The sequence below is a fragment of the Arachis hypogaea genome, chromosome 5 (assembly GCF_003086295.3).
Source record: "Arachis hypogaea cultivar Tifrunner chromosome 5, arahy.Tifrunner.gnm2.J5K5, whole genome shotgun sequence".
Taxonomy (NCBI): Eukaryota; Viridiplantae; Streptophyta; class Magnoliopsida; order Fabales; family Fabaceae; genus Arachis; species Arachis hypogaea.
Window position 1 is genome coordinate 92,642,127 of NC_092040.1, and position 14,339 is coordinate 92,656,465.

At 31.4% G+C, this 14,339-nt stretch overlaps 2 protein-coding genes across 3 annotated transcripts; both read left to right on the top strand.

The window, feature by feature from the left end:
• Window positions 1-254: 254 nt before the first annotated feature.
• On the top strand, window positions 255-5,161 carry LOC112801952 (isocitrate dehydrogenase [NADP]). The gene is made up of 15 exons (XM_025844913.3): window positions 255-725; window positions 983-1,026; window positions 1,146-1,255; window positions 2,141-2,178; window positions 2,345-2,422; window positions 2,507-2,560; window positions 2,641-2,742; window positions 2,831-2,919; window positions 3,039-3,142; window positions 3,280-3,348; window positions 3,429-3,544; window positions 3,906-3,940; window positions 4,044-4,186; window positions 4,379-4,501; window positions 4,739-5,161. The coding sequence occupies exons 1-15, from the start codon at window positions 467-469 to the stop codon at window positions 4,830-4,832; spliced, it is 1,458 nt and encodes a 485-aa protein (XP_025700698.1). The 5' UTR covers window positions 255-466; the 3' UTR covers window positions 4,833-5,161.
• Window positions 5,162-8,699: 3,538 nt separating this feature from the next.
• LOC112801953 (triose phosphate/phosphate translocator, non-green plastid, chloroplastic) lies at window positions 8,700-12,399 on the top strand. Of its 2 annotated transcripts, none has more exons than XM_025844914.3 (9): window positions 8,700-9,200; window positions 9,483-9,605; window positions 9,900-10,052; window positions 10,593-10,678; window positions 10,765-10,849; window positions 10,940-11,059; window positions 11,174-11,251; window positions 11,726-11,855; window positions 12,122-12,399. In XM_025844914.3, the coding sequence occupies exons 1-9, from the start codon at window positions 8,811-8,813 to the stop codon at window positions 12,202-12,204; spliced, it is 1,248 nt and encodes a 415-aa protein (XP_025700699.1). In that variant the 5' UTR covers window positions 8,700-8,810; the 3' UTR covers window positions 12,205-12,399. The 2 variants fall into 2 exon arrangements, with proteins under 2 accessions (XP_025700699.1, XP_025700700.1); XM_025844915.3 differs by having other exon boundaries at window positions 8,736-9,200; window positions 9,508-9,605.
• The last annotated feature ends 1,940 nt before the right edge of the window (window positions 12,400-14,339 follow it).

A 14,339-nucleotide genomic window follows, 5' to 3' on the forward strand; every position in this document is an offset into this window, starting at 1 on the left:
TAACGAAAGAACTAATGCGATTAATTTAAAATTTTTGAAATACGAATTTAATAAAAAAATTTAAAAAATTAATTTAAAAAACGAGTGATGTTTGAAAATAATTTATTCATGTTATTGAAAGGGTTTTCTTACCCCTAAGGCCCTAACCCTAGGTCCTAACGATAATATATCAGGTTCATCTTCTAAGCTCTGAAGCATTGATCCACTTTCAATATGTTTTGCTTTTCAAGAGTAACTCTCATTTCTCATTTCTTGACTGAACGGTCCTTAATTTTGATTACAACTCAATCTAAAACAGAGACCAACATTAATCAAGCTAGTCATAAGATTATTTCATTGCAAAAATACTAAAATAATAATAAGAATAATAAAGCATATTATAAATAATTTAACTTAATTTAGCTAAGCTTCTTACTTGTTAGGTCCCAACACTAAAGAAAAGCATAAACCTCAGCTCAGCTATTGGATGTTCAGAGCAGCACTTCGATTCACCGCCACCACCGGCGCCACCTCCGCCGCCACAACCACCACCACCATGTTCTCCACTTCTTATTCCACAGCCGTCAGAAACCCTACCTCCCTCTTCCTCCCTTCTCCGCGGCTCTTCCGCCCCCTTCTTTCTCCCAACACCATCTCCTTCTCTTCTCCCATCAATCGCGTTTCGCTTCGATGTTACGCTTCCTCTCACAGAATCCAAGTTTGCAATCCCATTGTGGAAATGGACGGTATCAATTTCCCTTCCTCACCAATTCAATTAACAGAATATGAAAAAGAGAAAAGAGAAAAGAAATTGAATCTGATAATTGACTAAGTTAGAAGTGATTAGAGACCACTAGAAGCTGCTGATATATGTGCACGTGCAGGAACATTCCCACATAACTTGTATAATCCGTTTTATGTTATATGTATGCACTGTCAGACTGTCTCTATCAACAGTTAATTGCTTTAGCCATGCTGATATTTATTTATTTTGCCTGTTTAGGTGATGAGATGACGAGGGTTATATGGAAGATGATAAAGGATAAAGTATATACATGAAATGTGCATTTTGTCAATTTTTTTAGTTTGATTTTATCATGAAAAGTGTGTGTGTGTGTTTTTTTTTTTAATTTTATTTATTACTTTTTTTTACTATGTGGCTGCAGCTTATATTTCCCTATTTGGATTTAGACGTAAAGTATTTTGATTTGGGGATTCTGAATCGCGATGCTACGGATGACAGAGTCACCATTGAAAGCGCAGAAGCCACTCTAAAGTGAGTCAATTTTGAATATGAATGGAAAGCATGATACTTTGAGTAATTTATAAACTTGATACTTGTTGCATGTTGGAGATATCTGTCGCTTAAAAATGTGAAGTATAAAAGAGAGATTATAGAAATGTGTAATATTTCTGGAGACGGTGATAGTTTGAATGCCATGTTAAACTAAGAGTTATATAGTTTCTTTCTTTAGCTACATTTTATATTCTGCTTGTTTCATGAAAAATAGCAGCTGCTAGCAGCTCGGGGAGAGAGTCTGTTTTGGTTTACCTTTTCTGATTCTGCATCAAGATGCATCAAGCTAAGTATGTTTGCCAGCATTTTGTTTAGGGTCATTGATAAGCTCTGGGTGTGTCCTCCTACTTTAGCAGTCTTGTGCTGGTTAGCTTTGAAAATTGGTTCTGTTTTAATGAATATTAGGAAGCAAAATTTTGTGTGGCACTGTGAAGTTTATACAATGCTCTGGTGTCTGGTAAACTTTTCCTTTTGTTACAGAGAGAAGTAAACGAAATAGGAGTGCTCTGGGGGCTGGAGAGAGAGAAAGGGGGGTGGGGGGTTGAAGCAATCACTAGAGATATGTAGATGTTTGTCTCTGCTCTCTACTTAGGTTTATACTTTGCATTAGTCAGCCTTCCATGGGAATTCTATAAAAATTGGAGTAGCTTGTATAGGGATTGAACTGCTTTGCTGCATGCTTTTTTGTTTTAATGTTTCTGCTTTTCTTTACTATCTTTTTCGCCTGATTTGTTTCTATCTCTCTGCTTTGGAGGATTTCTTATCCTACTTTTAGTTGTCACTCCCTCTCTTAATTCTAATAACTTTGTTTTTGTATAATGTTTGGGCACCCTTTTGATTTATTAAAGATTTTGTGTACTGCAGGTACAATGTTGCCGTGAAATGTGCAACTATAACTCCTGGTTAGTTGTACTGGGCTTTAAGTAGACGAAGTACCCTTTATCATGAATTATTAGGCAAACTTGTAACATCCTTGAGAATGTTGTATGCATCTATATATAAGCTTAATTCATTTAATGTTTTTCATACTCACTAAAGGTTGTCTTGATTCTATTTCGAATTTTTCAGATGAGACCCGAGTCAAAGAATTTGGATTGAAGTCTATGTGGAGAAGCCCCAATGGCACAATTCGTAATATTTTAAATGGTTTGTAATAAGCGCATAATACTCAATGCAGGAACAAAGTTAGTCTTATTATCTATTGAATGATATTTTTCCCTTCTTTTCTAGGTACTGTTTTCCGTGAACCCATAATATGCTGCAACATACCAAGAATTGTTCCAGGTAATGTCTTAACTACTTTGATTGTTAATGGAACTGAATTATTGTTAAGCAGCACTTGGAACTTACTTTTCAGTCAACAGGTTGGAAAAAACCCATTTGTATTGGTAGGCATGCTTTTGGTGATCAGTATCGGGCCACTGATACTGTAATTAATGGAGCTGGGAAGCTGAAGTTGGTATTTGGTATGTTTACTAGAGTTGAAACTTCGTTTTTGAAAAATATTTTAAGCATCACTGACTTTTTTACCAAGTTGTATCTATGTCTATATAGTCCCTGAAGATGGTGAGAGTCCAATGGAACTAGATGTTTTTAATTTCAAAGGCCCAGGTGTAGCACTTGCTATGTATAATGTTGATGAGGTTTGATTCATTTTATAGTTTCTACAAGCATATACTATTATGTTTTAGTTAAATGTATAAACCCTTGCTTTTGTTTTTATTGTTGTGTGTAAACATGCTTGCTTTTGATATTTTTGTAGTCTATTCGAGCATTTGCTGAATCATCAATGTCCCTGGCATTTTCAAAGAGGTGGCCACTTTACTTGAGTACCAAGAATACAATTCTCAAGAAATATGATGGCAGGTGATTATTCTCATATCTCTGGTTTAGTTTATAGTGTCAAGTGTCACTATTGTATGCCAGATTTCTTGGTAATTTAGACTTATCCTCTCTTTATTTTGTTGATATTTGAACTCATTTACAGTTTGGTAGTCTTACAGATTTAAAGATATATTCCAGGAGGTGTATGAAGAAAGATGGAAGCAAAAATTTGAAGAACATTCGATATGGTTTGTTTTCATTTTGATGATCCAAATTTCTTTGATTCATTACATATACACATGGATAATTGACACTCTAGTGGCTTCAGGTATGAGCATAGGCTAATTGATGATATGGTGGCATATGCACTCAAAAGTGAAGGTGGATATGTTTGGGCTTGCAAGAATTATGATGGTGACGTCCAAAGTGATTTACTTGCCCAAGGTATAGAACACTTATCCGCACAATTCTGATTAGATTCATTCTTGATCGAAACTGTCAAAAGTGGTTGTAGATTTACTAGTACAAAAGGGCATCTTTGGTTATTACAGTTTCACTCGAAACTTGTAAGAATGAGGAAAAAAATGACATTAAGAAGATATTTATGCGGAAAATAAGCTATTAACAAAAGTTATTTCAAGTGCTGGTTCTGCAAGCTAGCTGCATGTCTTGCTTTACATTTGCGGGGCTTTATATTTGTTCATTAGAGGAAGGATAGCATTGAAAGTTTGATGGCATGAATAATTCTGACATGCTAAGAAATGTCTATTAAACTCAGTTTATTGAAGTATTTTCTTGTGTGCAGGATTTGGGTCATTGGGTCTTATGACTTCTGTCTTGGTATGTATTAGAACAATATAGAATCCAGTATTTCTTCATCAAGCTTGTTATCTCTCTTTTTCCTTTGGTCGTCATCCATAATTATGCAGCCATATTTCTGCAGCTATCTTCTGATGGCAAGACATTAGAAGCTGAGGCAGCTCATGGAACTGTCACTAGACATTTCCGTCTTCATCAAAAGGGACAAGAAACTAGTACAAACAGTATTGCCTCCATATTTGCATGGACACGAGGACTGGAACACAGGTACTTTGTGGTGTGATTCATGAACTAGCGAATTCAGAAGCTTTTGAAAAAGTTTAGGTTGGACTAGATGAATATAAAAATATAACTGGATAAATTGTAATATAAGCTTTATCTTTGTGAGGGTAAGCTGTGGTGTTTCTTCATCCTTCCTCTTTCATTTTCCGTCTTTTAATATTTCCTCTTGTATACTAGGGCCAAACTAGATAATAACGAGAAGTTACAAGATTTTACTCGAAAGTTGGAGACTGCGTGTGTTGAAACCGTGGAGTCAGGAAAGATGACGAAAGATCTTGCACTTCTGAGTCATGGCCCTAAGTAAGTGGTTCTCCTATGAATATTTTAATGTTTTCAAACATCTTGGATCTCAAACTGAGTGAGCTGCAATCATGATATTTTTGTGAACTCCGTTGTTAAACCTTATTGACCGTTTCCATTCTTAATTGTATTCAAGTATTTTACTTAACTTCTAACCTTAACTCATTGCAGTGTGTACGCAAAATATTTCTTAGTAAACTGTTTGTCTAAATGTTTGGACATCATCAATATCTGCAGGGTGACAAGGGAATATTACTTGAACACCGAGGAATTTATTGATGCCGTGGCACAAAACCTTGAGAACAAACTCCGAGAGCCGGCAATGGTCTGAGTACTATATTTTTTGGCATAGTGGCAAAATTTAGAAACTCGGAACAGTAGTTTGAATAGGTTCCTGCTGTGACCATTGTGATATTGGTGGTGGTTGAAATTTAGGCTTAAAGTGTGTTTTGAAAACGTTCAAAATTCAATGGGAGAGGATTGCTCTGATAATTAAACCATTGATTTTTTGAGACCTTGGTCAGTTGCTTCTGCATTCTTGTGTCACCTTTTCTCATAGTTACACACAAAGGGTACAAACCCTTGATTTCAAGGGAAAAATAAAATATTGTGATGTGAAGAAAATGCATGTGGGTAAATGAATTCATGAATTTCATTGCTCTCTTCGTGTCCCCTTTGCTTTTTCTGAATAATCAACCTGCTACCAAGTTTGGTTGTGCAATTGTGCATTGTGCTACAAAAACAATTATGATATACGAAAGGAACAAGTAGCAGATTTTACATTGTATTATTGTATATACTTAGAATTACAATGTTGCATGGCTTTTCAATGATAAGAATTTTTGTTAAGAAAATAAAAATCCGTACATTGACATCCACTCAATTTTATAGTTTGATCTTTGATGTGACTCATTCAAACATATAAACCATTATATTTTACATTTAAATTTTCTTTGGTATCCTATAAATATCTAGGAGAGTAATTCTACAACTCCCAGAATTGATGATATCACTTTTTATGTATGATTTTTTCAAATTATTTTTTTTATAAAATTTTCTATTAGGATAATTTAAAAATAATATATAATAAATAAATGACATTATTAATTACTAATCAGAGAGCTATATATATATATATATATATATATATATATATATATATATACACACGGTGATTATTGATAAATTATTCTGTCTCATATATATAGTGATTATTGATAAATTATTCTTCTATCAGAGTTCAAAGATTCACATTATCTTTTATTTTCTTTTCAATTGGCACTATGTTTTTCTTGAAATTTATTAACATTGTCATTTTCGTCATCCTACCAAATACACCTCTTCTTATCCGATTTTAAAACCCTAATTCCTCTCAAATCCAATTACCATTTCCAATCAATTAGGTTAGAATTTTGAACTTGTTTTTACGCTCTTAATCTCCAATTTCAACGAGCACATCTATCAATTTTTCAGCTCTCTTCTTCCTAGGATTTTTCTTAAAACGTAGCTAGATCAACAATGGTACTCCTCTTCAGGTAACCAACTCTCATAACCTTGTATAACTATATAACAAAAACAAACCAAAATATTAGTTAGTCATAAAAACAATGAGTCAATAATTACCATATTAGGATTTTTATTATCTGAATAATGATTGACAGATAATTTAAGAGCAATTAAAGATAAAGAAATTAAAATACCTTGGTGCCTCCTTTCACGCACCAATTACTATTATTTTTAACTAATATATCACAAATTTCTATCCGTTTTTCAGCTTTTTCCTTTTTAGAATTTTCTTCCGATCATATTAGAAATAGCGATGAGATTTCACAAATCTCATTCGAATCTTAGAACTCTGGTTGAAAGGTAATTTATCTTTTATTTTAGAGAGAATATAGTAAAATGCACTATATATATTATTAAACTACTTTTCCACCTTAGTCATGACAACAATAAAGAAATCATGTGGTCCATAAATTCAGCCTACCTTAAACAAATTTATGTATTCTGTTTGGCTGAATTCGTGGGTCACCAGACTTCTCTAGAATAGTTTAATATATATATATATATTACACAATTATATATTTTAGAAGTTCTCCTGCCAACTTTCTCATTTTGGAACATCAAGTTCATTCTCACTCTCACTCTGAATTACATAACACTATAATTATCTTAAATTTGATAGGTATGTTCTAACAACCAAGTGAAAATGATAGAAAATCCTAACAAGTTTTCAGTGGTTGAAAACTCAACACATTCTTTTGTGGGACACACATAACACTAACATACAAACCTAAATAGTCCAATGTGTCTTAACATCTGTGGTTCTCTGATTCAGGAAACATAATTGTTCTTGTTCAAAATAATTCTCAGCCAATCACCTCATCATTCTTTAAGCATTATCATGGCCATTGGGTATACTTAACCTTTAAATGTATAATGCCAGATTTGGATGGTCCATTAATGGTGAATAGCCTTTAAGATGATATCAGCCTCAAAAATAATACCACAGGTGAATAGCGAGAGTAACGTGCTTTATTTTATAATAGTATTTTAATTTTAATTTACGCCTGGGTGTCTTTGTTTCAATTTGTGATCTTACAAATAAAATAATTTATGTAATTAAAAATGACTCGATAAATAAATTTACAAAATTTTCAATAAGATAACTATTTGATGTTCCTTGTTATCTGAATTTTTTAAAACTAAATTGTAAATTAGGATATTATTTTTTAATTGTGACCAAGTGACAGTTTTCCTAGCCTCAACAATTTTATTAGTGGTAAGATATAATTGTTGAGAATATCAAGTACTAAATATTTTAATTGAATTTTTTCAATCACATAATCAACTTGTAAATTCCCATGAAAATCGAAAATATTTTAGATTAGAAGCAAATTGACACTTTGTTTTTTTTTTCCCTCTCTCTCTCTCATTTTTCACGTTCCTGCAACTATAAGGAAGCAGGGACGCTATCGACAATTCCACACTAATTAATAAAAGCAAAAAAAATCACTCATATATAATTTTATACGTATCGAATAATAATACTTCAAATCTATAACAACTTTTTTTTGGTGTGCAAAAATCTATACCTACTTTGATGCAATAGTAAGATTATGACAACTTGGAATTTCATCAACTCAATTTTAATAAATGATAGTAACATTTTGGTTAGTTCATGTAACTTATGCTTATTCTCTTTGAATTATTATTTCTTTTGTAGACATAAAATTTATGTAAATTTGATATTAGTTATGATACTAGAATCAAAGTATAAAAATTATTTGCAAAAATAAAATTTATATTAATAGTAAAAATAGATCATAAAAAATATCGGTTAGATTTCTTATTAATTGTAGCACGTATGTTTTACTATTCTCATTTCTCAATTTCTCTTCTTTCGTTATGTTCTCCGAGTCACTACAGTTTCAATATAGTATTTTGGATAATATTTGCTTGCATAATAATAATAATAATAATAATAATAATAATAATAATAGATGAACAAATATGTTAGTTTACTAATTTGTTTAAGTAAGTGACAGAAGTTCGAATCTCCCTTTATACGTGCGAGTTAGAAAATACCATAAAACAAAAATATATATATTCTAAAAAGAGAATATTGAGATTATATTTTGATATAATTTTTTAGGGTAATTTTATGTCTAAGTAAATTTTAATTTTTTTTTACTGGATTTTTTTTAAAAAATTAAAAAAAAATTTTAAGATCAAATTTTACTTTAAATTTTTTATGTATCTTTTAAATATTTATTTAAATATTGTAAAAAAATTTAGATAATAGATAAATTATTTTTTAAATACAAAAATTCGTTTATAACTTATAAAAAATATAATAGTTATTAGTTAGTTTTATCACATTTTCAAATTATTTAATGTGTTATTTTATTAATAATATTTTCAAAAACAACTCTTACATAATATTATTTCTAAGAAAATTGAATCCTTTGTAATTTCATTCATTCATGAAACAAACTCTTGTTTTTATGACAATATTAACAACCATAGGTGTGCTTATTTTGAAATTTTTTTATATACCTTCTAAATATTTATTCAAATATGGTCATAAAAATTCAAATCAAATAAATAAATTATTTTTTAAATATAATTTTTTTATCACTTATAAAAAATAAAATATTTATTAATAGCATTTTTCAAAAACTTTTTTATCAGCGTTTCAATATTTAGAATACCAAATTGGCAATTAACTCTTACATAATATTATTTCTAAGAAAATTGAATCTTTTGTAATTTCATTCATTCATGCAACAAACTACAAGCAAGGGCCATGTCTCCTTGTTGTTCTTCTCTCTCTCACTTGATCTCTGCAAACCTCACAACAATGCACACCATTCCCATGATTTCACACTCCATAGTCATATCCAAGTTTTCTCACCCATTTTCTTCTTCTTCCTCTTTACCACTCAGTCTCAGGTTCACCATCAATGGTGGTGGAGGAGGAGGACCCTTCTTATCATATCCATCACAAAAGTTACCTCCTTTCCCCATTTCAGCTCCAAAAATTCAATCTTTCAAGGTCCTTGCTGCTGCTTCTGTTCCTGAAGCTAAGAGTGATGAACCTATCAAACCAGCTGGTTTAATTCAAACCCTTCAGCTTGGAGCCATGTTCGGAACTTGGTACCTCTTGAACATTTACTTCAACATCTACAACAAACAGGTTCATTCTTCATTTTCTCACTCAAAAAAGATTTTGCCTTTTAGTTAGTTATTGCCAATATATGATACTAGTGAAATTGTGTAGTAGTGGTGGTAGTAGTGAAAGTGAATGGGACATTTTTATGTTAAATTTTGAATCTTTAAAGTCAAACATAGACTGTTTCATGAAAAGAATTCTGGGGTTTAGGGGGTTTTTTTGTTTATTATGTTTTTATTTCTTATTTTTTAATTCTTTTTTTTTTGGTGTTCTGTTCTCAATTACAATACACTGGTTGATTATTAGGTTCTAAAAGTCTATCCATTTCCAGCAACAGTTACAGCATTTCAATTTGGCTTTGCTTCATTGATGATTAACTTAATCTGGAGTCTTAATCTTCATCCCAGACCAAACATAACTCGTTCACAGGTAATTTTGGATCAAACTAGATTATTGGCTCATAGAGAAATACATGCATGTTCTTGGAGCAAGTCTGGTTCGTGTTCGAGAAACATTTACAATCACTCATTTTTCATTTATAACAGTTAGAAGTTACATAAAAAGTAAAATAGAAAATGAGTGGATATGAATGCTCTTGAAACACACATTAAATGTGTTCCAGAAATTCCGAAACATGCAAGTATTTCTCTTAATCCATATAGTGTGGTACCACTTTGATTTCAAAATTGCTTATTGGTTGGTTTTGTTTGTATTCAATCTTAGCTTGTAGCAATTCTTCCACTGGTTGTGGCTCACACCATGGGGAATCTTCTAACCAACATTAGTCTTGGAAAGGTTGCTGTATCTTTCACACACACAATTAAAGCTATGGAGCCATTTTTCACTGTTGTTCTTTCCTCCCTCTTCCTTGGTGAGGTAATGTTCAAGCACTTTCAATTTTTCATGCACTTTCTTACTTGATCATGTAAGACTCAATTGGTTATATTTTTGGCCTGAGATTAGGCGATATTACACATTACCCTCATTTCCTTGTAAAAAGCAGACATTAACATCTCTTGAAATTTAAGGTATATGTCACTCGGTACGATTTTGTAGTAAATGTGACACCAATCATGTTTTACGGCTTGACAAATAAAGGGGTGCTGTGTGTAATATCACAAACCGAATTTTGTCATGAAGAGTTTTTTAAAAGATTACCAAGATAGGAGAGAGCTTGAAATCTACTTGGATAGCATGAGAATGAAATTTGAGTAGTTATATTAGTATACAAATTCATGTCTTTCTGACAAAACACTCCTTTCTAATGGACATACTTAATTTCAATTGCTTAGTTTGATATTTGTCATCCACATAGGATTTGGTTTTTCATGGATGTAAAGTATTATATTTGATCTGCAGCAATACAATGTAATAGTTGCATTTAACTGATCTCCAGTTTTATCCTTAAATGAACAGACGCCGACTTTTGCGGTAGTTTCTTCTCTTGTACCGATAGTAGGAGGAGTAGCACTGGCATCAATGACTGAAGTCTCCTTCAATTGGTAATTGAACAAACTAGTGTGCTATTGAATGCAGAGTTTCTTCGCAGACAATACCGAATAACTAATTCTGCTACCTTACCAAACAGGATTGGCTTTGCTACTGCTATGGCATCTAACCTTACTAACCAGTCGCGGAACGTTTTGAGCAAAAAACTCATGGTCAATGAAGAGGTAATTGAAGTATTTTTCGAAGAAATGGCAAATGTGTCACTTTTAAATCTTTAGTACTACTGCTAATAAATTGATGATTGTTGTTAACAGGAAACTTTGGACAATATCAACCTCTACTCTTTGATAACCATCATTTCCTTTATCCTTTTGGTTCCATTTACTATATTCTTGGAGGGTGTCAAGTTTACTCCGTCGTACCTGCAATCTGCTGTATGTAGATGAGCTTCTTTAAACATGCATGCTTCTTCCACTTTTGTATCACTATTTTTCCTTGTTTAAAGAGAGCATTTTCCTTTGAATAGTATGCTTTTCTTTTGAATGTAGGCATGCCAAGGATTGAATGTTAGAGAGCTATGTGTGAGATCGGTTTTGGCGGCGTTCTGCTTCCATGCATACCAGCAGGTGAGGCCTTTCAAATTTTGCTTTGTGACTTTGCTCATAGCATCATATTTCATGATATGTTTCATACAAGTTCTTTTTCCTTTCCCTTTTTCTTGTCTTAGATTTCATAAACAAACTTCCCCTTGTATATGCAATTCTATAGAAAATCTATGTATATATATTCTATGAATGATGTCATATTTATTAACTAGTTTTTTGTATAAAACATGTTTATTGACACATTAAATTAGTATGCAAGTGTTTTTACAAAATGCAGAAGCTAGGAATACATAAAAGTCAAACATTAATTAAAACTTCTCCATACTTTATCACTCTAATAATAATAATTGATGCTTGAGACACTAATATGATGAGATGTAGATTAACAACCTATTTGATTTTGAAGATTAACACTCAGAAGATGTCCAAATTTGTAACGTTTTACTTCATGAATGTTTGTTGGAACTGATCTTCTCAACAATTATATGCATGCAGGTATCTTATGGAATATTACAAATGGTGTCACCTGTGAGCCATTCAGTAGGGAACTGTGTGAAGCGCGTTGTTGTCATCGCCTCCTCCGTTATCTTCTTCCAAATTCCTCTCTCGCCACTCAACACGCTCGGTCAGTCGCCAATGAACTTCTCCATTTTAAAATATCTGTCGCTTTTTTTAAATTTTAGTACATTCAAAATTTGAAGTTGGAAACTCAGCTGCAGTCGACTTCACGTGAAGTTGATAGTTGAGAGCCGTTAGATGATTTGAGTGATTTGACTAAATTTTCATCTAACGGCTCTCAGCTATCAACTTCACGTGAAGTTGACTGCACCTGAATTTTCACCAAACTTGAAGTATCTGTAAGATATTTTTGTAATGGTGTTAATGTTGCAGGAACTGGTGTTGCACTTGTTGGAGTTTTCTTGTATTCAAGGGTGAAGCAGATAAAGCCAAAGCCACAAACTAAGGCTGCATAAAATGAACAATCTTAATGTTACTCAAAGCAAATATAACCAATCAACATTTTACATTTTTTTTTTACAGTTAGTTTTTCTTTGCATAGAAAATATAATTTGATTCTACATTAATATTTTCATATGTGCTTAATTTGTTATATATATAAAATTAACACACCAATAAGGGATAGTTCTATAACTAAAAATAGAGAAAAACTTATGTTTAAGGTGAATGCTATGATGATGTGTGGAGTGAAATTGTTTTTGAAGAAATATTATGACAATCAATGATAATATGACATGCAAGATATATTACGCTTTTTATTCACTTCCTTATTATTTCTGCATAATCCAACTCCGCTAGCAACAAAAGCATCATTCAAGAATCCACCCATTTTCAAATAAAAACATTCTTCACAAATCACAACAATAATAACACCCATTTTCAAATAAAAACATTCTTCACAAATCACAACAATAATAACACCAAAAAGTAAGAAAACTAAAGTTTGACAATATCTTAACAAAACAAACTCAAATTCCTTCATAAATAGAACACTCAACCCATAAATTCAACTTTTTAAGTTTTTAAGAAATCGAATATAAAATAGTCTTGTGAGTTTATCCAACAGCTCTTATACCATTCACCGCACAACCCTAAACCTAGTTGCCATATTCACCACCAACATCACTTCCATGAATGTCGATGACGTCATCATTTGAAAACTCTAAAAGGGAGTAGAATTGAGATCAATTTTAACCCTGACCTTGCCCTTATTCTTGTTGGAATCATTCTTCGACTTTGACTTTGACTTAGATGAAGTTGCTACTTTTGCTTGGGCTGCACCCACTGTATTGATATAGGCTTTGAGCATTTTTGACCCATTAAAATTATTATTATTGGGCCTAATGAACTTGAACTTTTATGTGGGCCTAATCCTCTTAATTGTATCCAACGGGTATTTGATGGAGTTATTCTCTTTGAAACTCGGCCCATTTGTTTTCACCAACTTCCTTGTGGGCTTTGATAAGAATCATGTCTTCTTTCCAGGTCCATGGCCCTTTCTAAATTTGTAATGTTAATGTTAGAAGAAAATTTCTTTTATATATACACATATTCCACAAAGATAAATGGATCTTACAAAAGAAAAAAATTATTCGCCTTCACATGCATCAAAAAATAATGAAAACCTTAAATAATATGAAATTTGTACAAAGATTTTATCATATTTTATTTGATGACTTTTTTCATGTACTATCCATGAAAAACTATCTTATATATTTTTACTCTAACTATTTTTTTTATCTATCTCGAGTTGAATAGATACTTATATTCTTAATCAATAACAATATTAAAATTCTTTCACTATTTTCTCTTTTTATTATGAAGTATTGCTTAGTAATGTTGTATTAAAATTACTCTTAATTTAATTTTTTTAATTATTGATATTCAAATTAAATAAAATGATAGACAAAAAAATGAAGTATAATAAATTATCATAAAATAATAACATTATTCTAACATTTAAATGGTAAATAAATCTATAACAAATTTTATGTATGTGTAGTTCTTTTAAAGTAAATTCTCTCTAGATATCCAATATATATGAGATTTTAATTCAGAAGTGAATCAATTTAAAAGATACCTAAAATTAAGAATTTTGAAAAAGCAAAACTGCTTGACATTGCATATTTAAACTCATTAAAGCTTGATTCATACTTAAGCAAGCATGAAACGTATGTTTGCGTATTCGTCAACGAGATTTATTAGTGCGTGTGTATGTTTTTGGTTTTAAAAAAAATCTTCTTCTTTAAAAATAATAATAATAAAAAAGAATCAATTGAAACATAAAAACCTGTAATCTTTTTAAAGTAAACTCTCTCAAAATATCAAATATATATGAGATTTTAATTCAGAAGTGAATCAATTTAAAAGAGACCTAAAATTAGAAATTTTAAAAAAACATAATTGCTTGATATTACATATTTAAACTCATTAAACTTGATTCACACCTAAACAAGCATGAAATGTATGCTTGCGTAATCGTCAACAGAATTTATTGATGCTGTGTGAAATACCCCCTTATTCCATAATGCGAGACTATTTACTTTTTATCATCCTGAAACTGATACAATGACAACATAATTGATTAATC

Coding starts and splice junctions, on each gene's coding strand:
- LOC112801952 (XM_025844913.3), top strand. CDS start 467: ATGTTCAGAGCAGCACTTCGATTCACCGCCACCACCGGCGCCACCTCC. Junction 2,743..2,830: donor GAAGCTGAAGTTGGTATTTG/GTATGTTTACTA, acceptor ATGTCTATATAG/TCCCTGAAGATGGTGAGAGT. Junction 3,941..4,043: donor GTCTTATGACTTCTGTCTTG/GTATGTATTAGA, acceptor ATATTTCTGCAG/CTATCTTCTGATGGCAAGAC.
- LOC112801953 (XM_025844914.3), top strand. CDS start 8,811: ATGTCTCCTTGTTGTTCTTCTCTCTCTCACTTGATCTCTGCAAACCTC. Junction 10,679..10,764: donor ACTGAAGTCTCCTTCAATTG/GTAATTGAACAA, acceptor CTTACCAAACAG/GATTGGCTTTGCTACTGCTA. Junction 11,060..11,173: donor CGTCGTACCTGCAATCTGCT/GTATGTAGATGA, acceptor TTTTGAATGTAG/GCATGCCAAGGATTGAATGT.